General features: G+C 42.3%; 1 protein-coding gene across 1 annotated transcript in view; it reads right to left on the minus strand.

Annotated features, from left to right (window-relative positions):
- Window positions 1–24,931, minus strand: part of CD8B (CD8b molecule) — a 52,601-nt gene that overhangs the window by 19,262 nt on the left and 8,408 nt on the right. Inside the window, exon 2 of the mRNA XM_033959680.1 lies at window positions 6,009–6,371. Coding sequence (XP_033815571.1) covers window positions 6,009–6,371 — 363 coding nt within the window. The remainder of the gene's footprint in view (window positions 1–6,008; window positions 6,372–24,931) is intronic.

Here is a 24,931-nt window from a genome sequence, read left to right on the forward strand (position 1 = left end):
ATAAGGATTCATGTGGAAGTTGAGGTTTGTCGAACCCAGGAATGGGAATTACCTTATATAGAGAATCCAGTTTACGTGGGGCCCCTGGGACAGTTAAAGGAGTCTCTAAATTCTTATAGAAAGTTTCCCTCAAGATGTCATGAAGGGGAAGTTTCAAAAATTCCTTTGGAGGCTGATCAAAATCAAGGGCATCCAAAAAAGCTTTAGACTTTTTGGATTCAGCCTCCAAAGGAATGGACAAGGACTCACACATCTCTTTCAAAAAACTAGAGAAAGAGGAAGTGGCCTGTTTGGAGGATGGGTCAGGGACAGCCAAATCCTCCTCCTCTGAGGAACATTCGCCTTCAGAAAGAAAGGGTTCCTCTGAGTCTCCCCACAGATCAGGGTCCCTGACATGGGAAGAATGGTCCCGAGACTCAGGTGTCGACGTTTGCATGTGTCGGGTTTTGCGCACCGACTTACCCGACCTCATCGATACCGAGTCAGGAGAAGTTATCGGTCGCACCGGTGCCGAAGTCTGCACCGATTGATGGTGAGCTCTCGGCTCCGGTGCAAGGACTGGCATCGATACCGATGAGGTTAGGTGAAGCGGTACCGAGACAGTGGAAGCGGGTAACACGGGTTCCACAATCGGTATCGATACGGGTTGATCCACAACCGGTACCGGTGGCTCGGTGCGGACTGGCACCGGAAGGTTCGGTGTCATGATAGCAGGAAGGAGTCGTTCTAATTGCTCCTTAAGCTGCACCTGAAGGATGGCCGTAATGCGGTCATCGAGGGATGGCACCGGTACCGCTTTTTTCTTCTGCGGTACCTGCGGTGCCGCTCGACGCCCCGGAGATGAGGAGCCCGATGTCGAGGGACTCACCTCTATAGGGGCGGAGCGCTTCCGCTGGCGTCTTACAGGCGGCAGGATTGGACTCACTGCACTCGAGGCCGGAAGACGTTCCAGCGGGGAAGGCTTCTTAGCCGGCTTACCTGACTGTTGAGATGCCGGTGTGGAATCACGCGGCGTCGAAGACGAGGGTGCCGACTGAATCGGTGCCGAAGCCGGAGTCGAAGGAACGGGGTCGGACATCTCGGCACCGAATAACAATCGCTGCTGAATTTGGCGATTTTTCAATGTCCGTTTTTTTAAAGTAGCACAGCGGGTGCAAGAAGAGGCCTGATGCTCAGGACCCAAACACTGTAAACACCAGTTGTGTGGGTCCGTGAGAGATATAGGCCTAGCACACCGCTGGCACTTTTTAAAACCCGGTTGAGGGGGCATGAAAGTAAAAACGGCTTCCGCCAAATCGAAGGCCGAGGCTTCGATGGTGGCAGAAGGCCCCGCCGGGGAAAACCGAAAACTGAAGAATAAAAATGAAAGTTTTTTTTTTTTTTTTTACAAATGGAAAAAAAAGAAAAAAGGCAATTTAAGCCAAAACGTTTACGCGAGCGGGAAGGCAAGTTAGGAGAAAATTTCAACAGCCGTTGAAAACGCGTCTTCTTAGCTCCGCGGAAACTAAGAAACTGAGGGACCGCGCGCCTCTGTCGGGCGGGAAGGCACTCGCGCGTGCGCGGTGCGGCCGAGCTAGAACTTTCTAAAAAGTTCTTAGAGTGCAATCACTCTAAAATTGTCCGTACCGGGGCTCCGTCGGTGCCGTCACCCATCAGTCAAGAATATGCTGCCTGCTTGTCCTGGGATAAAAAAAAATAACCATGGTAACCTGTTTTTCGTGTGCTAATCCCACTTTGGGCTAGATTCACTAAGCAAATCAATCGTGTACCAATCGGTTTGCGACCCCTTTGCCATCCGATTCACTAACCTGTGTACTGGTCATCCTCCAATCCGATCCGATCTGGATCCGTGCATGCAAATAAGGGGAAATGGCATGCAAAACAGGAAGGACACGATTCAGTAAACTTTCTTCTGACACACCGACTGGCTGGCCGATCAAAAACAAGCGACTGGTGAGGACCAGTTGCTTGTGCTAAATCCCTGCTCTCTGCCCCTATTCTCCTGCTGTGGCTGTCCTGCTCTCTGCCCTGATCAGGCTTCTCTGCCCTGCTCCACTGCACAGAATAAGCTTGTCATGCCCTGCTCTTGCCACCCCTGACTCTCCTGCTCTCTGCCGCCCTTCCCTGCAGTGCGAGCCTGCGGGTTAAACGCGGGGCTGTACTGCGGGGAAGGCAGCAAAGAGGAGGAGAGCCGGGACAGGTTTAAACCACAGGCTAGCTGAAGTCGGGGTGGCAATTGCAGGAGAGTCAAAGTGCTCTTTTCGCTGGAATTTGTACGTGGGCAGACCTGCATGGGAGGGGGCGCCGGGCCAAACGGTGGGAAACACAACCCAGGGAAGAGAACAGCAGCGTCGAAGCAAAAATAGAAGTTAAAAAAGAAAAGTTACTACGGGGCAAACGCATGCGCAGACCATCTGCAGGCAAAGTAGATGGTCTGCGCATGTGTCGGGATCGCTACACAGCGATCCTTGTCGTTGGATGGGGGCGTGCCTCCGATCGCCCCCATTTGAATATTCTTCCTTCCCGAATCGATCGGCCCTGCCTGGATCGAACATGGATCGGTCACGATCGGGCAGGTTAGTGAATCGTGCCCTTTAAGGCTTAGCGGACCTTAGTAGTAGGACCCCTAAGTGACTGCCCAGAGTTGCAAAGAACTGCAGTGGGGAAAAAGTAACAAACAATACATCGCAGAACTTTAATCATGTGATTAAAATTTTAGTCAAAATTTGTTAGACATAGTTTTAAGAAGTGGACAGGTTAATAGGCCACTGTCTCAATAGTCTTCTGGGTAAAACACAAATTACCTTTCTCTGCCTCTTACATTGTGTACGCGCAAACCATACCTGTTGAAGCCATGTGCTTATTAATGGTTTGCTTTGGGATTTTCAGTAGTAAGCTACATAACATCTAGTGGGAAGGGGTAAAACATGGACCTCACAGACCATACGGACCTCGCGGATCTAAAACCGCACATCCTTAAAAATCCGAGGACCGTGCATTGATAAGTCCGCCTTCGCTTTCCCTGCAGCTCAACTCAGGCCCCCGGCTCCCTCGCGGACCTCACGGATCTGAACTGCACGTCACATCTTTAAAAATCCGAGGTTCGCGCCACTTTTGAGGTCCCTGCCACTTTTAGTCTCTGGCTCTGACAAAGCTCTATGACAATTTAACTCTGACGGATCCTAATGCTTTTCCCTCCCTATGCTAGGATCTGTCAGTTAAATTGTCATGAGGTCCGCGAGAGAGCCGGGGGCCTGAGCTGAGCTGCAGGGAAAGCGAAGGCGGACTTGTCAATGCACGGACCTCGGATTTTTAAAGATGTGCGGTTTTAGATCCGCGAGGTCCGTAAGGTCCGCGTTTTACCCTTTCCCACATCTAGCCACTACAGCTCCTTGTCATCTTGGGCAAGTCACTTGGTGGGGGGGGGGGGAGGCGGAATTCATCAAGGGGTGCTAATTGATTTAGCATGCACTAACCACTTTAACACATGCTAACAATTAAAGTTCACTAAACATTAAAATGCCAATAGCAATATAATGGGCATCTTAGCGTTTAGTGAGCACTAAAACATGCTAACATGGGGTCTTTTTACTAAGATGCGCTAACCAATTTAGTGCGTGCTAATCGATTTAGCACGTGCTAAAGATTAGCATGCGCTAAATGCTAAGGCACCATATTTATTGCCATATTTAGGGCTCCTTTTACGAAGCAGCGTTAGCGGTTTAACACACGTAATAGTGTGTGCTAAACTGCTGGCTGTGCTAGCCGCTTCTGCCTCCTCTTGAGCAGGCGGTAGTATTTTGGCTAGCGCGGGGGTTGGCGCGTGATAAAAAGTTGTGTGCACTAAAGCCGCTAACGCGGCTTAGTAAAAGGAGCCCTTAGTATGTGCTAATCTTTAATGTGTGATAAATCAGTTAGTGCGCCTTAGTAAAAAGGACCCCATGATCAGTTAGCACTCCTTGATGAACTTCTCCTCTTCATCCTCCATTGCCCATTGTCAGAAAGAGCTAAAACATGGCAAAAAATAAATAAATAGTATACCTTTAATTACATGATTAATCGTGATTACATATTTTAATCAAAATTCAGCCCTAAAAAAATTAAAGAATAAAAATTAATTTAAAAATTACAAATGCAAAATACAAATGGAAAAAATGACAAATTAAAAAATCTAAAACAGCAGGCAGAATAGCTATAAATAGCCATACAGCAGTGGTTCACCTGACACAAATAAGCTTTACGGACTCGCATTCATATTAAGGCTGTGTCACACAAATTGCCTTGGTTTAGGTAGCTTTGTATTAATGATATGAAAACTGAAATATGTTTTTAGTTGAAAATGTTTTATTGAACAAAGAGGGACAACAGCAGGTATTACAAACTGAAATATGTAAGAACATAAGCAATGCCTCCGCTGGGTCAGACCTGAGGTCCATCGTGCCCAGCAGTCCGCTCACGCGGCGGCCCAACAGGTCCAGGACCTGTGCAGTAATCCTCTATCTATACCCCTCTATTCCCTTTTCCAACAGGAAATTGTCCAATCCTTTCTTGAATCCCAGTACCATGCTCTACCCTATTACGCCCTCTGGAAGCGCATTCCAGGTGTCCACCACATGTTGGGTAAAGAAGAACTTCCTAGCATTCGTTTTGAATCTGTCCCCTTTCAACTTTTCTGAATGCCCTCTTGTTCTTTTATTTTCCGAAAGTTTGAAGAATCTGTCCCTCTCTACTCTCTCTATGCCCTTCATGATCTTGTAAGTCTCTATCATATCCCCTCTAAGTCTCCTCTTCTCCAGGGAAAAGAGACCCAGTTTCTCTAATCTCTCAGCGTATGGAAGGTTTTCCATCCCCTTTATCAAACGTGTCACTCTCCTCTGAACCCTCTTGAGTATTGCCATATCCTTCTTAAGGTACGGCGACCAATATTGGATTGTATTTAAGAATATTCGGTATTACAGTAAGGAAAATTTTGTGTTAAAAAATGTTCCAGTTGAAAGAAAAAGGCTCACTTGAACATTATGATAACAAAAATGGATGAAAATGAATCTGGCTTTTGCTTCCTGAGGACAATTCTGTGCAAATGGTAGTGTTGCTTCAGTTTGGATTAGCATGTTTTCATTACATTTATATAATGTTTATCTGCTACTCTGCTGAGCTAATTTTTTTTACATGGATTTTGAATCCCTACATTTATACAGCATGTACTTGAAATTATGGGGTTCCTTTTACTAAGGTGCTCTAAATTGGTTAGCACGCCTTAGTAAAAGGACCCCTATGTTTTGTTTTTTTTAAATCTCTTTACTTTATTTAGCTTCATATTCCAGCTTTGACAACAGGAACTACAATTCAAAACATGACACTATTTTCTACAGAAAGGTTCTTTTCCACAAATATTACATTTCTAAAACCTTAGCCCAAATGGCAGGCACTGAAAAGAGCATGTGGCAAGCAATGGCTAGGGCCCTTCTCTCACCCTGCATGTCTTCTTTCATAGAATATGTCCAAAGAAGGGGTCCCAGCTCAAATACCATTCAGAATTTCATTAGTACAGCACAGTACACCCCTATTTTGTTCTCCTAAATCCCCCAGCTATTGTATCCACATTTTTCTTCAAATAAAAATCATAACTACCCTGGATCTGAGTTTAGGAAGCATTATTTCATGGCATTCAAGTGGTCACTTCGGAGAACTAATACAACTTCTCAAACCGAGAATATTTCTGAACACATCTTAAATCTGAAAATTCTCCTGAGCTATATTTTTGCAAAGGATTCTCCTTTTTCTAAGCACAGGGTATACCAAGGCTCATAGGAACTAGCATTGCGGGTGCCAGTGGGTGCTGAGCACCCCAAATATTCAGAAAGTTATTTCATTGTCACCAGGGTAATGTTTTAAAAATTGTTTTTGGCATCCCCAATTATTTTAAAAGTTTTTCTTTCTTTCTTTTTAAATCAGGAGCTAAAGCTCTATGGAATTCTGACATTTTAATGAATTGAATGGATCCTTACCCACTCTCAGATCTGTGCCACCGCCAAAGATGAGGTCTGTTCCTATTTTAACGAAGCAGTAATAGGTTCCATTGTCTGAAGGCTGTAGTCCAATTATCTTCAGCACGTACTGATTTCGAAAGTTGTCTCTACTTGGTATAAAACGGTTCCTGCTGAAGTTTATATCATAGTATGTGCTCTTATTCAGCACAGCTGCAAACATGATATACTGCAACTCTTCAAATGTCATGGGCTGCCAGTACCAGTACACTCCCAGCATGTCTATTCCTTGGCCTTTCAGTGTGCAGGCCATTTCAGCTGTGCTGCCAACTAAACCCAACTTAGACTGTGGTGTCTGCAATAAAGTCGTAGAACAATATACATCTGTGGAGAGATGAGAAGCTTGTTAGTGCACTATGGACTGTAAGCCCTCAGGGGACAAGGAAATACTTATTGTACCTAGATATAATTCATTAGCTAAATCAAAAAATAAAAATTGTACTGCAGAAGTAAAGGAAACACAACTAAAAGGGACAAGTGGAATATGCTTTAGAATTCAGGGGCCAATGTTTCACTTTTTCTTAGATTCTTAAAATAAGTTTTCTTTTTAAATTTTTAGAAACTGTGCTGAATAATGTCAGATCCATACAGGCCTATCTATGAAAGGTGGGGAAATACCACATAAGTCAACTGACATGTCAACTGACATTTAAGTAAAGCTCCTGATATGACAGACTGCTGATGCCAAAGTATAGATGTATAAAATTCTTCATTCTGCAGGGGTTCCCCCCCTCGATATTAGTCCAATATTATACAATTCTTGTAGTACAGGGAAGATGGTAAACACTTCATTCTGGTATCTGCATGAAATGTTACCCAACCTATTGAGGGGGTTTCTAGTGTCAAGTTTTGTGCAGCAAATTGATCTTTCTGTATAGAAAAAAAATCAGAGAGCTACAGTGTACCAGACTATACACTTCCTCTACAAAATTTAGATTTTCAAAACAAAGAGCAAAAAACACAATTTTCTTTCATTCTTTTAAAATTCCCCTCTCCCTCAACTAAGACAGATGGAGATGTCTATCCTGGAGAGCTAGGGATGTTCCTTGGGAGCTCCCTATCCCCACCTCATTTCCAAGGCTAAAAATGTGAAAAATAAGTCAATAATACCTTGCACATTCTGACTTTAGACTAGAGTAACTTAATGTTTGTTGGTCTACTTTTTGAGAGCTATGCTCAGCATAAAACTAGATTTTACACTAACCCGATGAAAACAGTGCCATTCTCAGCAGCTAGACATATATATTGTCAGCCCAATAACACATGTCATCTCTGTTTTTGGTTTTCGATAGAGGAATGCATACAAAACGAAATTATTACAGTTACAAAGGCTTAGACATAAAAAATATGGTTTTCCATTAGTATTCATTTTTCTAATGCTGCCTGAACTTTTTTTTTTTTACATAAATGGAAATCCATAGTTGCCTTGTGTACCCGAAGACAGGTCTTGCTTTTCAATTTAAACTTTCACTTGACATACACAACGTAGCCAACAACTTGCCAATTTTCTTTTCATTCATTTTATATTTTAGCAAGCTAAACCTACTTTGACTTTCTTATATTGTGCTCGAACTTCTAGCAAAGGATATTTCTCCACCTCCCCCCATTGCAGCGAGATCCCATGCTCAGGTGGGGCCAAAGTCACAATAACGACAAAATAAGGAACAGCACTTTAGAAGGGTGACTACAAGCACAAAGTGGTTGCCAGGAGCAGGTCGTCGTTCCAGTCACTGATTCTACAGCGTCCCAGGACAGGCACGGGAGGTTCTAGGGCAAGTAGCAGCGTCAGTGATCCCTTCCCCCCTCTGCTCTCCCGACCTGACCCGTCCCTACCTGCAGCGCACAAACACGCGAGGATGCTCCAGTGCAGCGCGAGCCACCCCATCCCTGCGTCAGCTCCCGCAGCAGCAATAGACCCCGCGCGCCTGCGAAGGCGCCTAGGCTCCCACCTCCACTCCCAGCAACAGAGCGCGTCACCCACCAGCGCAGCCAATCACAGGCCGCTCCGCCTCACTACTGTGCAGGCAAGGAAAAAGAGCAGTGTCTGAACCCCCCTCCCCCCCCCCAGAACATGCATTATGCAATGAACGCAAACCATAGTCGTTTTTTATTCTTTAGATAGGCCACCAAAGGGAAAATGCTATCCGCTCAGAAGCGAGGAATCCAGCACTTGACCCTTCCTTCCCTGACAGTCCTTGTGATCTTGGGAAAGCCAATTAACCCCTCCATTGCACTACTGGGCAAGAAAATCCCTACTGTACCTATATGTAACGGGCTTTGGGCTAGGATTTGGAAATGGGAGGAAACCAAATCAAAATCCACTTGTTGGTCTCCAGTCTAGAGCCGGGGTGGGGCTGTGGCAGATGGACCTGGACCCATTTTTGCACATTTACTAATGTTTATGTTTATTGAGCTCTTCTATACTCGCCACAAATGACTGGGGAGTCAATTCAGAGCAGTTTACATGAGCATCAGTAGAGATGTTACCATACAGAGTTACAAAGAGCTTCTGCTAGGTGTTACCATACATAGGCTCAATACTGAATTAGACGGTGGTGTTGCATTGCAGAGTTATTAATACTGGAATGTTTATGCTATAATCAATCATCCTACTTATATGCACACGTTTATACATATACACATATAAACTAGGTTTATTATTGCACGGCTGTCGGATAATGTCACTGCTCCCAGATAACCTAAAGCCAGTGTTTGATGCCCAAAAAACCTTGCATTGGATTTTCCAATCTTTTAAACTGTAACCTATCTAGCAAGTTTAGGAATTGTCAGGTGGTAATAATTCCTCGTTTTTCTGTTTTTAAAAAGTTAGGGAAAATTAACTGAAATTATACAATTATGAAGCATACATATTTTCTTGCATAAAATAGCACACCTAGTTATAGATGCAGGCTTTTAGGCACAGGTAGAGAACTAAGCGAGGATTTTGTTTTACAGCAATGCACAGGATGGGGTAATGCATTGGCGAAAGCCAAAATGGCTGTCCTGGATTGGGAGGAATCTTGCAGACGGTGACACTGTGGGATTGGAAGTTAGGTGGGCAGATAGGGTGGTCTTTTTATATCTTCATTTACTCATTAAAGGTTTGAATGCCAGATAAATACGGCAATGTATGAGCTTCCAAACAATATTCAAAACGCGGAAACAGGTTTGTTTGATTTTGGTGTGTGAAAGGTTAGGCAGAATGCTCGATGGATTCATATGTTGCTTTTTCTTGTCCTTTTCAAGGAAGATGAAAGCTACTGTAAGTAGCTGCAGGAGAGATGAAAATGTCTTCTTGCTAGCTTCCGAAAGTGGAGGGGGCTGGGTGATTTCTGATGAAAATCTATTAAACGCAAAACAATGTGCAGCAAGGATATGCCAACTATTTAAAAAGGCAAAAAAAACCCCAGAATTATTGGTTCGATACAATTTAGTTTGGCAAAAGCGGTGCATTTAAAGAGGTGCCTTTCCCAGCTGAAGATACCGTTTTTGTTCCTTTCTTTTTCTATATAGGTGTTTTGTTTGTTTTCTGTTTAGGTTTCCTTTGGAGCAATGTCTGTGAGAAAGGACTATTTGCAAGAATGGCTGCAGCAGAATTTGCGCATATGGGTGATGTTCATAGAGAACCTGTACGCCAGCCACATATTCAAATAAGAGTAGGCTGGAGGTTTTACTGTTAAATCCCTCTCTCCTATGCCAAGATGGGAAGGGGTCGTACATCACAAATATAAACCTTGTTTTTTTGGTGGACCCTTATTCCCGTTAGCCATTCAAGAGACAGACTTCATTCGTTAGGACCCAAATCGACTAGGCTTGCGTTGTATTTTGAGAAAGGTTAAAAAAACACAGGCAGCAAGATAATTAGAATGGCCAGTTCTTCTGCCCCATGGTCGCTATAAATGCAGGCTTTTCCTAATTATGACAGGGATAGCCATGCAAATGGTAACTCGCAATTGGAAAAATTGCGATCACTTTAATTTTCCTTTTTGGTGGGCGAGTTTATGTTTATGCTACAGATATGAGAAGATGAATGCTGATATGTTGGGGCATAGCAATTTATTCAAACGGGTTTGACATCCTTTGTAACTTCGTTATAGGTATCTTTTGTTTTTTTTAAATTTTTGTTTATTTCCATACACATCCAGGACAGGGTGGGGGAGGGGGGATATCTCTTTGGTTTATTATTTGATCAAATGTGTTGCAAGGGATGGGAGGGATAGTTTTCTTCTGCATTGTTATTGATTGAATATAAGTGCTTATTTTGATTATTAATGTTTGTATAAATCTTGGCACTTTGTATTAGTTTTGGAAAATTAATAAAGAATAATAATAAAAAAAAAGAATGGCCAGTTCCGAAGACAAAGTACAAAATAAGTAAATCTTAAAAAAAACCAAGTGCACCAAGGGGAGTGGGATTTGATATACTATTTTCTGTGGTTACAATCAAAGCGGTTTACTTATTATATACAGGTACGTATTTTGCATCTGAGGCAACAAGGGATCAAATCCCTTTCCCCTGGTTTTAAGACCATTGGACTAATCAGTAGGTTATTTTTACAGGTTAAACTTGTTAATTAATAATAATAATAATAATGATAAAATGGTTCACTTTTGATAGTTCTAGATGCTGAATAAAAATTTCTTCATTACCCAACTTGCAGGATCTTGTGAATACCAAAGGCTGTCCCTCGGGGGATAACGCTCTTCTTTCCCCTTGTATCGCTGGAGGAGGAAACAGCCACTTCTCCATTTTTTGCTTTAAAATCCGTCATTGCTTATTCAATGATGGATTTTAAAGACGTGCCACAGGGATTATGGATGCTTGTTTATACTCATAAATAAGATATTGGAAGACAACTGGTACATTCGAATAGCAAAAGGCATGTGCGAATTACAAAATTTTACAGAAAGGAACTTTTTTTTTTCCATATCAAATTAAAATGAATCCAGCGATTAATTTGAAAACCCGCAAATATGCGGTTATCAGATTCCCAGCTTGCGTAAACTACTGTTAAAAACCTTGGGTTAAATGTAGGGAAATCATGAAAGGTCATAACATTGCCTTGTTAAGAAGACTATCCCCAAGTGATAATTTCAGGTTTTATCAATGAATTAAAAGGGAAGTTTCCATATGTTTCTGTGTCTTTTATTATAGTAATGATGAAAATTGCTTTGTGCATGATAATTATTGTAATAATTAATAAAAATTTATTGAACAAAATTAAAAAACGGGAAGTTGGTACAGTTCAGCTCTCAGATCGTTCGAGTCCAATAATACACTTTAAAAACTAGGATTACTTTTTCCCCATGGGCTGATTTTGGAGACGTTCCTCACTGTTTCAGAAAAAATAAATAAATCTTTTTTCTCTTTGCATTTTCCAGGTGGACTGCAATGATGATTTCTTGTCTCTCCTGTTTGCTGCCTGCAGCTTTCTTACAGCCCGAACTGTACCGAGAGGCATCTTCTGACACCTGCAGCCTTACAAAGATAGCATTATATGCATCTCTAGTTATGCGATTTGTCATGTTTGAATGGGTGAAGTTATACAAGCTTAGAAATGGTATGTGTGCTAGTCCTAAACACTTTCAAGCCCCACCCCCCTCCTCTTGGGCCTTCCTTCTAAAGCTGTTGTTTTCCATAGACTTTAAAGCAGAGACCATAGGGACTCAGCATTTTACCTTCTCTCCTCTGCCACTATGTGATTTTACAGTTTTAAAGTCCTAGAAGAACAGTTCTAATGTATTAGTCTCCTAGAACATATAAAATAGTCTGTATTTTGTGGAATCTTTGTAGATGTGATGTTGCATAATGCCACATGATTTTCATAGCATTGATAAATAGGTAGATAAATTGGGTCAGGTATTGTAGTAAAAACATTAATCCACATTGTGTTTACAAATTAAAAAAAAAAAGATCTTATAGGTCTCAAACGTTTATTTTCCAGCAATGATGTAAATAGAAATCAATTGCATATTGATTCAGCAGCTTTGAAATACAGAAGAAACTCGGATATCTAGTGAAGAGTGTCTTCCCCTGGCTAGTTCTTGGCTATAATTTTTGTCCTTTTCCCCAGTGTGGCAGGGTGGAGGGGAGTTATAGGACTGGTATGTTAGGGATATTTTAGGGATATTTTATCTCTGTGTGTGTGTTGCAGTGGTTAGAGCTACAGCCTCAGTACCCTGACGTTGTGAGTTCAAATCTCTCATTGATCCTTGTGACCCTGGGCAAGTCACTTAATTTCCCCATTGCCCCAGGTACACTAGAGTTTGAGCCCACCAGGATAGGTAAATATGATAAAGTACCTGTAAGTAAAACCACTTAGGATATAAGTGGTATATATATATATATATATCAATTCATTCCTAAAATGACTCCCAGTAATTTACAGCTTACAAAGTAAGCATCACAGTATAAAGTTATACAAAACACACCAATATGAACCAGCAAGGTAAAATGTAGAACTTACTGAGAGAAGCTGATGTCTGTAAACTGCTTTGGGTCAAGGATATTCTCTGAGGTGGCATCTAAATATGAAAGTGCAACAAAGTACTTTTTTTTTGACAATTTGACCTCTGAATTATTTTTATTGATTTTTGTGGTGTTCAAAGTCCACTCCAAACAGCAGACAAATGAAAAACTGAAGTCTTCTTCTAGTTCAGAACACCCTGCGCATTAACCTTTTAGACACTGAACAATTTCAAAGACTGCACAGTGGACAGTGATGTGTGTCTGAGGCTTCTACGAATTGAGGAATAATTCATTCGGTCACTCAATTTATCAGAAAGTCACAGACAACGTAATAGAGTTCAAAAGTTGGTCGCTTGAAAATCTAACGTTACTCAGTGTTCTTTTTTTCATGGACTTAAATTTTACTCTCGCTCTTGAAAATTTAGGGCAGATTACTGCATGGGTAGAACACCATTATCACATTCATCATCTGGCTAAACACATGACATCAATTCTCTGTGTATTTCTATATGACTAAGACGTTAATAATAATAATAATTAATAATTTTATTTCTTATATACCGCTGTACCGTGAGGTTCTAAGTGGTTTACAGTAGAAACAGAAGAAATGCAATAAGTAAGATTAATTAAGATGAAGAGAGAGTACTTAGAGTTCCCTGACTGTCCCAAAGGCTCACATTCTTGCTAAAGTACTTGAGAAAAATAAATTAGTTAGGTTATAAACATAGAGTAGAAGAAGGTAGGAAAACAGTTCATAGGAAAATTAATTTCGAGTACATTATACATTATATATTGTTCAAGGCGGAATACAAATTATAGGAATTACCAAAAGAATTGCGTAATAAAGATTATCTAGATAAATTACATAACAGTTATTCGTGTACATTACATGGTGTAGTAGAGGATTCAATTTTGAGAATTACATATCAAGGGAATCAATTGATAACAGAATATAGTGGAGATTATCAGTATATACTGTTTACAGATTGGAAGTTACCTAATAATGAATTAAGAAATTTATTGGATAGTGTGGAAAATGTTTATATAGGAATCAGAGTATGTATGATAGGAAAGGATCTAAGAATTGAATTAATGTGTTATTCTATCGAGGGAGAGCTTGTGTATAAAGGGAGGATATTAGTTGGTAATGACGTGTTTTCTGAATAGAAATGTTTTGATTTCTTTTCGAAACACTTTGATGTCTGTTGTATTGATCATTAGTTTGGTGATTGTGGGGTCAATTTTTGCTGCCTGTGTCGCTAGAAGGCTGTCGTATAGTTTCTTAAGACGGGTTCCATTATTAGGTGGGAAGGTGAATAGGTTTTGAATTCTTCTTGATCTGGATGAGCGGTAGCGGTTTAGGCGGTTGTTTAGGTAACAGGGGGCAGTTCCATGGGTTATCTTAAACAGCAGACAATAGAACTTGAATTGAGTTCTTGCTTTTATCGGAAGCCAGTGAGAGTCTATATAGGCGGGAGTGATGTGGTCAAATTTGCTGAGACAGTAGATGAGTCTGATGGCAGTGTTCTGAACTGTCTGTAGTTGTTTTATCATATTGTTAGGGCATGTTAGGTAGAGGCTGTTGCAGTAATCCAAGTTACTGAGTGTGAGGGATTGTACAATGATCTTGTAGTGTTCTTTGATTAAGAACCAGATAGACTAAAACGTTTTGTCTCGTCTGTTTATGGGGAAACATCTAGCTCTATACATGTCTTTTTTAACTGAGGTGTCCTTTTACTAAGGGCTTCTTTTACAAAGATGCACTAGCGGTTTTAGCGCGCACTAAATTGCCGTGCACGCTAGACGCTAATGCCAGCATTGAGCTGGTGTTAGTTCTAGCCGTGTAGTGTGAGTTTAACGCATGCTAAAATTCTACGTGCGCTAAAAACGCTATCACAGCTTTGTAAAAGGAGCCCTAAGTTGCAGTAAAAGTTAGCTTTGGTGTGTACCCTTACATGGGTTTTTCCTGTATGCGAAGGCCATTTTTACTGCAGCCAGAAAATGGCCAATTTTTTTATTTTTTTCTATTAACGGCCATGTGCTAATGTTGCCATTAAAAAAATTACCCCTGGGAAACTGCACTAATCAGCAAGTGGCAATGCAGATGTGCAAACTGATTAATGCAAGGATGTCAACTCTCCACCCTTTGACACAAATTTTTTAGCATGCACCATTTAGGAACTTACTTCAGGACCCCTAAGGGCTCCTTTTTTCAAAGCTGCGCTAGGGCCTTAACGCGCGGAATAGCGCATGCTAAACTGCCACATGAGCAGGTGGTAGATTTCTGGCTAGAGCGCGCTATAGCGCACACTAATCTGGTGCGTGTGATAAAACCGCTAGCGTGGCTTTGTAAAAGGAGCCCCACGAGACAGTATATTAAGCCCATTATGACAACGTGTTACATTTTTGGGTTCTAATATCAGAATAAGACTCATACTTGCTTATCACTGACATTTGCTTTGCAGAATGAGCAGAAGTAAAGATCAATAAACAAGTTTGGGGTAATTCCCTTTCACTGAATTAACAATACATTTGAGGTTGGCTTTTCAGAGCCATTATTAAGTTAAGCCAAAATGAGGTAAGGATGATGTTGCCTAAAAAGAGGGGGGGGGGGAGGGGGAATGCTTTTAAGAAGCGACATCCCCATCTCCCTTCTATTACTTTCTATCCCTCTATCCTTCCTTTTATTTTTATTTACATATTGTAATTAAAACTTCCCTATTCCCCAGTTCCTTCCATTTCTAATAAGTCTAATTTTGTCTTAGTCCAGTTTTACCCCCTCTTTATTTTATTTTAACCAAATTTCTATATTAGATTTTTCCAATTTTTAATATTGTAAACCGTCCAGATACATGTGAAGGTTGGTATATCAAGCCATAAATAAACTTGAAACTTGATAAATAAATGGTAAACTAGACTGACTATTTATTTATTTGATTGTTGCTGTTGTCTGGGTCTCGCAGCATCTGGGTAGATAGAACCGATGTTTCAGCCATTATGCTGTAGCTTTCTTCACAGCATGATGGCTGAAACATTGGTTCTACCTACCTAGACACGGTGAGACCTAGACAACAGCAACTCTTATGATGCCAGCCGTGGAAGCCAAAGAGAACATATTTATTCATTTATTGGTATTTATTAACCCCCTTTATGAAGAGATTCATCTAAGTCAGTGTCAGGAAGACTCATGTTCTACTTTTAGAGGTGATATGCAGTAGATAAGCTGAGGTGATCTAGAGATGGTTGCCAAAATGGTGTGCTGTCTGTATCAGAAGCACTATGAGGTGAGACTTGGAAGCCTAAACAAGTACGAGGGGCCGCTGAAAAGTTGTCAGCCCAACCAAGAAGAGAATGAGGTGGAGCCGTGTAAACTTACAAGCTATTCCACACTTTTCTTGACACTTCATTTCAGTGAGGCAAATGCATCTAGCAAATGGACACATCTATAGGGAAACCAAGTCACTGTGACATCACCAATGAGGTTGGCTCTTAGGCACTGGTGGAATGAGGCATTATGACATCACAATATGAGGGACCCCTGAAAAGTTGTTAGCCCTATCATGAAGAGAATAATGTGGAGCCTTGAAACCTACAAAGTATTCCACACTTTTTTTTGACACTTTTTATATTTCATTTCATACCATTGAAACAAAAAGTGTTAAGAAAAGTGTGGAATAATTTGTGAGTTTCAGGGCTCACATCATTCTCTTCTTGGTTGGGCTGAGATATTTTCAGCGGCCCCTCGTAAACCACTGAAGAGAGGCAAGGAGATATGAAAAATAATGTACAAGAAGCAAATGTTTATCAGTGGGAAGGAACTTCTAGAACAGGGATGGACTCAGAAGTAACATTAGACAAATATTTCCTTACTAGTCTTATAGCCCGTTACATTAACGGGTGCTAGAATATATGTGTGTGTGTCTGTCTTTATTTCTTTCTCCTTAGCTGCTTTCTGTATTTCTTTCTTTCTTTTTCCTTGGCTGTCCACCACCGGGTGCATGAGAGAAGCCTGGTGGCCGAAAAGGAGGAGCGGCGGGGTCTGAAGAGGCTGAGCTGCGGCTCCCCGAGCTGAGATTTCTGCTGTTAGCTCCTTCGGTCCCGGCTGTTTCTTTCGCCATGTGCCGCCTGTTGTATGGTGACGCCACCAGAGCGTAAGTCGCGCATGCGCACTTCCTAGCTGCAGCTCACGGAAAACGGACGCACGCCTAGGAACTGCGCATGTGCGGCTTACCGTTTTATTATATTAGATGGATAGGGTGATGGATGGGTAGAACAGCTTACCTGGGAAAGTGACAGAGACAGATGCTGATGCTCAGAACTTAACGCTGGCACTAGAGCCAATTAGTGCCAGCCTAGCACCATCGTTAAGCTACATGTAAGGGCTGATTGTGTACACGGCGCCTAAATCGGCCGGTGCCTAGAAAAATGGCACCGACTGTGCGTCAAACACACGTAGGCGCTATTTACAGAATGGCGTCTAGTGGTGCCTTTGTAAAAACTTAGGCACTTGAAATGTAGGCTAGGAGTTTCAAGGCCTACATTTCGGGTGCCTAAGTTTTTTTGGAGAATCGTGCTTAGTGGCGCCTATCATGCTCCGCCCATAGAAGGTGTTAGGCACCGCTAAGTACTATGCGATAGGCACCTAACTTGTATAGAATCAGTTAGGCGCCTATCACCCAATTAAATTTCCCCCCCAATTATTAAGGCTATTAAGGGTAGTTTGCCAATTGACAATGGGTTTTACTAACGAAAACGAAAGCTCTGTGGAGACGGTGATGTTCAAGATGCAGGCTTTATTTAAGAATATACAATTTGATAATCCACATAAAATATATCTAGGACCCAAACCAATGCTCATAGGAACTGAATGTTTTATAATGCTATACTCTAAGATATATCATTTCATTACAATTCTATTTCCCTTCCGTTCAGTTCAATCAATTCAATCACTTGGTTCATTTATCAGCGTCATGCATCAACAACCTCAGATACACCACTCCATCACCCAATATGTATTTTTGTTGGCGGGGAATTTCCGGTGTTGAATCCTCATAGGTTTGAGCATTTAAATAATCCATTTGTGGAATAAACCATAGGAATTGACTGAGCATTGGAACATTTACCTTACCAGCCCGCAGTAAGAAGCTTTTCCACGGTTTAGTAAAAGGAGCCCTAAGTTAGGCATCTAAGTTTAGGTTCCCTTTATAGAATCAGCCCCTCAATGTTTAGAGGGCCCTAATGCAGGAAACAATCCACTTGGCAAAGATTACCATGATCATAGGCAGCGGAATGCTGTGGCATTGCCCGTCACCACCTCCCAATTCTACCCCCTACCTCCTCCTGGCGTTGTACTTTAAATTTATGGGGCAGCCACCATGCAGCATCAATGAGCAGGCCTCCCCCCAGAAGCAGAATGAAGGGTTCCAGGGCAGGCCTGCTCATTGACGCTGCGCAGCAGCTGCCCCAAAGATTTAAAGTACAATGCTAGGAAACAGGTGGGAGGGCAGGTACCAACTAGTGACTGCCAATTTTTGGGGAGGCAATGGCCGCATGGCCTCCCCCTTTCCAATGCCTATGACCATGATCATATTTAAATGTAGGCAAAGATGCCTATGGCCATGATCATATTTAAATGTAGGCAAAAAGGGCCATTAAGTATTCCATTCTAATGCCCAGAGGAACAGCACACAAACCCCAGCCCCTTAATGCAAAAATCTTATCACCAGCTTGAAGCTGGCATTGGGGTACGATAGCCTTTACTGGCTGCTTTTCTTACCTCTTCCTGTATTCCATGGGAGTTAAAGACTCTGCTTCTTGGTAAAGGAATAAAAAACCTGTGTAAACTTTAATTTTCTTTCCATCAACCCCATGGTGGAGCGGTGAAGAGGCAGAAAGGCCGTTTTCTTGCCCCATCACTGCCATCTCCTCAGACCAAGTGGAAGAGGTGGTTATTTTTCAAGGTGGAGGGGGAGGAGGGTAAGATTTTTTAACAGCTGGTGACTAGTAGGTGGTACTGGGAGGAGGAGAACGAGGTGGCCAACTGCATGGGGGTTGTTTCGGGGGTTCTGGCAGGAGGGAGTTGGCATCCCTCCTCCATAGACAGTGTGTGTGTATGTGTTCAGGGGTGGCAGCAGGAGTGGGCATCCCTCCTGCCGGCTGACTTATGGTGGGGTTCGGGGGATCCCTGCCAGGGCCGCTCAGTTGATCGCAGCAGGGAGATTCCCTTGCTGTGATCAGCTCAGCGGCAATGCGATTCTCTAAATAGCACCTGTGACATGGATGCCAGATAGAGAATTGGGGTTGTTAGGTGGGGTTAGGTGTCTGTCTGTTAGGACAGATGCAATTCTGCATAGGATGCCCATGTGCGATTCTCAAGAGCTGCTTAGGCGATTGTTGAGACCGAGCATCCTATACAGAATCAGGCCCACTTTGTCCAGTGTTATCAAAGAACTACCAACAGCTTGTGCATAATAGGCCTCCATTTGACTGGGGGTGAGGGGTAGGTTGATAATATGACCATTCTTTGAGGAGAGTACAGATGAGGAAGCTGCTCCTAGGGTTGCCCTATCCTAAGAGTTTTGTGAAAAAAAAGGAAAGAAAAAAACACCTATCCAGGATGCAACAGCTGCTCTGGAGAGGCCTGAAACATCTTTGGTGATTAAGTCAAATCCTCAGGCACTGGTCCCTGGTATCAACTCTTCCTCTTCAAGAAGGCACAAATCTCTCTGAATGCCAGCAGATAAGGTGGAAGGTGTTACTGCTCTCTGAATCAGACTAAATGTGGTGTGAAACATGATGGCAGATAAAAGCCAAAAGGCCCATCTGCAGTAACCATTATCATCTCTTCCTCTAAGAGATCCCACCTGCCTATCCCAGGCTTTGTTGAATTCAGACACAGTCTCTGCCTCCACCACCTTTTCTGGGACACTGTTCCATGAATCTACCACCCTTTCTGTAAAAGAGTATTTCCTTAGATTACTCCTGAGCCTATCACCTCTTAACTTCATTCTATGTCCTCTCATTCCAGAGCTTCCTTTCAAATGAAAGAGACTTGACTCATGCACATTTACATCACGTAGGTATTTAAATGTCTCTATCATATCTCCCTTCGCCCGCCTTTCCTCCAAAGTATTGAGATCTTTAAGTCTGTCCCCATATGCCTTATGATGAAGACCACGCACCATTTTAATAGCCTTCCTCTGGACCAACTTCATCCTTTTTATATCTTCATGAAGACAGCTTTGCACATGGAACCACTCCCTCTGCCTGGATAACATTTTCTGCACAGAGACAGAAGTTGTAACCTGAGCAGCAGCTTTGGTGATACGATGTTTCCCAGCCATACTGTGGTGTAGAAGTACTTTCACCTGGAAGAATAAAAAAAGGGCTGAAAAATCCTACCAAAGTAATGCCTTGTTCATGGTTGGCTGAAGAACCTATAAATCCAAAAACTTTGCCTTGGGGTGGGTGGGAGTGAACTAAAAACATCATAGCCTTTCCTCAACAGCTATTTGTGCCCTAATCTGATATTATGCCCTGAAATATAACCTAAAACATTAATCTAGGCTAAAACACTGTTTTGTATTAAACCCTAACAGAGACTCTAAAGCAGGGGTGTCCAACCTGCAGCCCGAGGGCCGCTTGCGGCTCCGTGAAGTATTTTTTGCGGCCCCGGTTGAGGGCGATGCAGTGTATTCCTCTGCTGCCCACGGGTGTTTACCGTCTTGCCGGCTCCCTCCTCTGTCTTGCTGCAGCGTTTGCGCGGCCCCAGAAACATTTTTTTCGGCCAATGTGGCCCAGGGAAGCCAAAAGGTTGGACACCCCTGCTCTAAAGGCTACAATATTGCCTAACTGATTTTGCTGAGCTCAAAAAGAGAACTACAATGATATAACCTACTGAAACCCAAGTATACCTTTCTCAAGTATGAATTGAGGCAGACAAGATATTCCAATGAATGTTTTTTTTCTCCTTAGCAGAGCAGATCCTCCTTATGGTTTTTTAAAAAAGGGGGGGAGGGGTAGTTGGGTATATATGTTACATGCATAAGTGGGAGTCATGCCCAAGTTCTATCCATGCATGCACCCACTTTGCAAATATATGCTATTTAAGGTAAGTATAAATATAAATTAAGGAAGGGCTGGAGGTACATATAACTGTAAGACACAGCTCACTTCATTAGGCACATTAGAAATGGTTCTGATTCCTTCTGAAGCTTTTATCCTTTACCTAGATTTTCTCTTTGATTATTAGTACATATATACCAATTTAGTGGAGTGTTTTATTGTGTCTTACAGATATAAGGTAAGTATGAATTTACAGAATAGTTGTTAGGCAGAATTTTGACAGTTATGTGAATTTGTGCATACATTTTCTTGTAAATACCATTATTCTAAACATTTACACACATGTAATTTGCATATAAATTGTTAGTATCTATGTTATAGAGTTACCCCTAAAGTGAGGGTGTGCTTTTTTTTTTTTTTTTTTTCATTTCTTGAGATGCCGTACCACCGGTTTGACTTTCTAAGATCTCAAGGTAGAACAGGAAAGGCAGGTTGAAAATATGGACTTGGAGGAAGTGGTTTCCCTAGCAATAACAAAAATACATAATTTCTCAGAACTTCCTTTCCTGCCTGGGTAATTTCTTTTAGAACATTTCAGAGAGTCTGGATGCAACAAAGATTCAATGTACAATGATCAGATTTAAAAGCTTTTGAGAGTAAATGAAATACTAGTTCAAATTACAAACTTCTGTCTGTGAGGACAAAAAAAAGTTCACAAAATACCCTCTGTAGTGACTCAACAATTACAACATTCACCCACTGGAAAATATTGGCATGCTGTGAGGGAATACAGTCCATTTTTGCTAGTCACCACATTACCGCAGCATACCTCGACTCACTCTGGCTCCCAATACAAGCAAGAATACTATTCAAATTCTAGTGTCTATTATTTACAACCATAAATGGAGACAGCCCAGCCTACTTGAACAACCACCTAGTCCAAACTACCACAACCAGACACAGGAGAACCCACACACCATTCACGTACCTTCCAATCAGAGACATCAAACGAAAAAACTGTCAATAACCTACTAGCCACACAGGCGGCAAAACTAGACCGTCAACTCTCCAATTTACTGATCATAACCCCAGACTACAAAACTTTCAGAAAAGAAATAAAAACCCTGCTATTCAAGAAATACAGTACTTGAAAACAAACTAATCACAACAGGAATCATCTCAATACCCTGAAGCAACCTGCTCTACTCTACACTTCCTCTGGAAATGTCCAGATAACTTCCTATGTAATCCGCCTTGAACCGCAAGGTAATAGCGGAATAGAAATCACTAATTTAATGTAATTTTGCTTATCTGCTGTTGCTTGCATTGTGATCGCTATTCACCATTCATGCCATGTGTTCATGTATTTGCAGACCGTAACGTAGGTGGGCCAGAGGTGTGACCAGTGATGACAATTAGGGCACGGGTTGATACCTTGTACTAGCTGTCATAACTGCTGATAGTGTAGCTGCACTTACAGCCACCTCATGAGACCAGCAATCAGGTAGCACAGTCATGGTCCAACCCCGATGAACTCTTCTTGCCAATGCCAATCTTCCAGTCCTGCCCCGGGTCCAATTCTCTGCTCTGACCCCCACTCCCATCTCTTCAATCCAATCCCCTGTAGAGATCCCTTTATTATATTCCAGCCCTGATCTCCAGTTATGCCCTTTTCCTCAAATCCAAGCCCAGCTTACATAACAGGTAGTAATCCTTCCCCCTGGAGGTGATCCTGGAGTCACAGGGGCAGGAGAAGAGAAGACCCATTGGACTACTAGAGATCCCAGTAGTGGTGGGGGTTCATGGGAATGGGAGGTCTGATGGAAGACTAAGGGGCTCCTCCTCTGAGGAGTCCTCTTCAGACACCCAAAAGTGGTCAAAATAAGACTTGTAAGTATTCCACTGGAGACATCTTATCTCACTCTGCCTGCCTCGCATGATTGACCCCTATGGTCAGCCAGAGATCAAAGAAACGAAATTGGCAGGACTAGATGGACCTTTTGGTTTTAATCTGCCATCATGTTCTGCTTCTATGTTTCCATGTTGAAATAGTGTTTGTACACCGCATTGATCCATGTGTTAGAAAATAGTGGTATATCAAGAAACAATAAACCAATGAAAGGACAAAGAAAAGCTGATAAGACTTTCTATTTACAAAATTGCAACTTCTCACCAAGGCAAAGCATGAAAAAAACAGTTTAGTAGTTCAAATCTCATTTGATGTGTATAATTTAAAGTTAAGTCTGTTTTAATACTTGAAATCTAACTAGGTACTTGGGACCTGGCCACTGTTGGGAAAAGGATACTGGGCTTGATGGACCTTCGGTCTGTCCCAGTATGGCAATTCTTATGTTCTTAAAGTTTGTAAGTGTCTATTAATTTTTTAAAATTTGATTTGCTAGAAAGAAAAACATACCCAACATATGCTGGATTTTACAAAGCCATGGTAGAGGTTTCTACTGCGGGCTAGTGAGGTAACTGCTCTGACACTCATAGAATTCCTATGAGCATCAGAGCATTTACCGTATTTTTTACTCCATAAGATGCACTTCCCCCCCCCCAAAAAAAAAGTGGGTGGAAATAAGGATGCATCTTATGGAGCGAACACCACACCCCCCTCCTGTTTTTAATTGCGGCACTTCCCTCATTAGATGGCTGCGGCAGTGAGTCCCCCCGGCAGTGAGCTGCCCTCCCCGTGCCTGCTTTTAATGTCGGCGCTTCATTCAAGTTTAAGTTTAATTAGGATTTTATATACCGCCTATCAAGGTTATCTAAGCGGTTTTACAATCAGGTACTCAAGCATTTTCCCTATCTGTCCCGGTGGGCTCACAATCTATCTAATTTACCTGGGGCTATGGAGGATTAAGTGACTTGCCCAGGGTCACAAGGAGCAGCGCTGGATTTGAACCCACAACCCCAGGGTGCTGAGGCTGTAGCTTCAACCACTGTGCCACACACTCGCTGGACAGCTGTGGCAGTGAGCCCCTCCCCCAGCAGTGAGCTTCCCCCTCCTGTACCTGCTTTTAATCCCATCCCGTCTCGCAGGATGGCTGTGGCAGCGAGAGGCAGAGCGGCGAACAAGGCAGGCGCGCCTGCATGGTCCCGTGCGCCTGCCTGAATGGCTGCAGGCAGTTCTCGTGATCCGCAAGAGCTGACTGCAGCCATTCAGGCAGGCGCGCGGGACCAGGCAAGCACGCCTGCAGCTGTCCGGCGAAGGAAGTGCCGGGATTAAAAACAGGTACATTTTTCTCTTGAAAATAAGCAAACACCCCATGCTTTCTACATTATTTCCCTATATACAGTCACTCCCCTGTACATGTTACCTTACATTCCTCCTCCCCACAACGTACATTAGGGGGTGTATGGAGTATGAATTCATCTCAATTTTGTTTCATATTTCTGTACACTTAAAATTGTAATTGTGAGACTGAAATTGATTTTTTTGCATTTGAGGGTAATAAGTGTCAAGTTTATTTCAAATTTGTTATACCGTCCAATTAGCAAACTTTCTTAGCAGATTACAATGTACAGTAAATTAACCTAAAAAAGAAAAGGAATTACATCAGTAGAACAGTAAAACATAGGCAAGAGTCATGTTGCAGGAATTCAGCAGCCCTCCCCTCAATAGCCTAAACCTGGAAACCAGAGAAGTCCACAAAGATGACTGGGTGACAGTGGTTTAACTCAGGGTCTCTGCTCATTGACTTTAGTAGTCAGGCGATAAGAAATTACCCTTTACAAAGCAGAGAGAAATGAGATAATAAGAACAGCCATACTGGGTCAGACCAATGGTCCATCTAGCCCAGTATCCTACTTCCAACAATGACCAATCCAGGTCTCAAGTACCTGGCAGAAACACAAATAGAAGCAAGATTTCATGCTACCAATCCCAGGGCAGGTAGTGGCTTCCCCTATGTCTATCTCAATAGCAGACTATGGATTTTTCCTCCAGGAACTTGAAAAAGACATGACCATCTTTGAAGAGTGGAGATATATCAGTCAGGATGGCAAGGTCGGCAAGCTAAGGTATGCTTTAAGTTAAGAGTTTTATGTTTAAATGATTTTTATTAGAGCCAATAAATCAAAGGTACAAGAGTTCAGCCAAATAAACAAGGATCCATATAACAGGTTTCGAAAAACACCCCCCAGTCTAGAGTCCCCTACACTGTTCATAGAAAGGAAAAACAGATTTCTTTGACATACTGCTTTTTCTTATTCTATTGCCCGGCATGCCTAGGAATGGTAGGGGCTGCTCATAGAGGTAGGGAGGTTGGGGGAGAGTTCTGTAGGTGGGGGAGAGGTCAAGGAGGGATGGGGGTTTGTAGTCTCCAGGGCACATCAGAGTCCAGAG

The sequence above is a fragment of the Geotrypetes seraphini genome, chromosome 1 (genome assembly GCF_902459505.1).
Source record: "Geotrypetes seraphini chromosome 1, aGeoSer1.1, whole genome shotgun sequence".
Classification (NCBI taxonomy): Eukaryota; Metazoa; Chordata; class Amphibia; order Gymnophiona; family Dermophiidae; genus Geotrypetes; species Geotrypetes seraphini.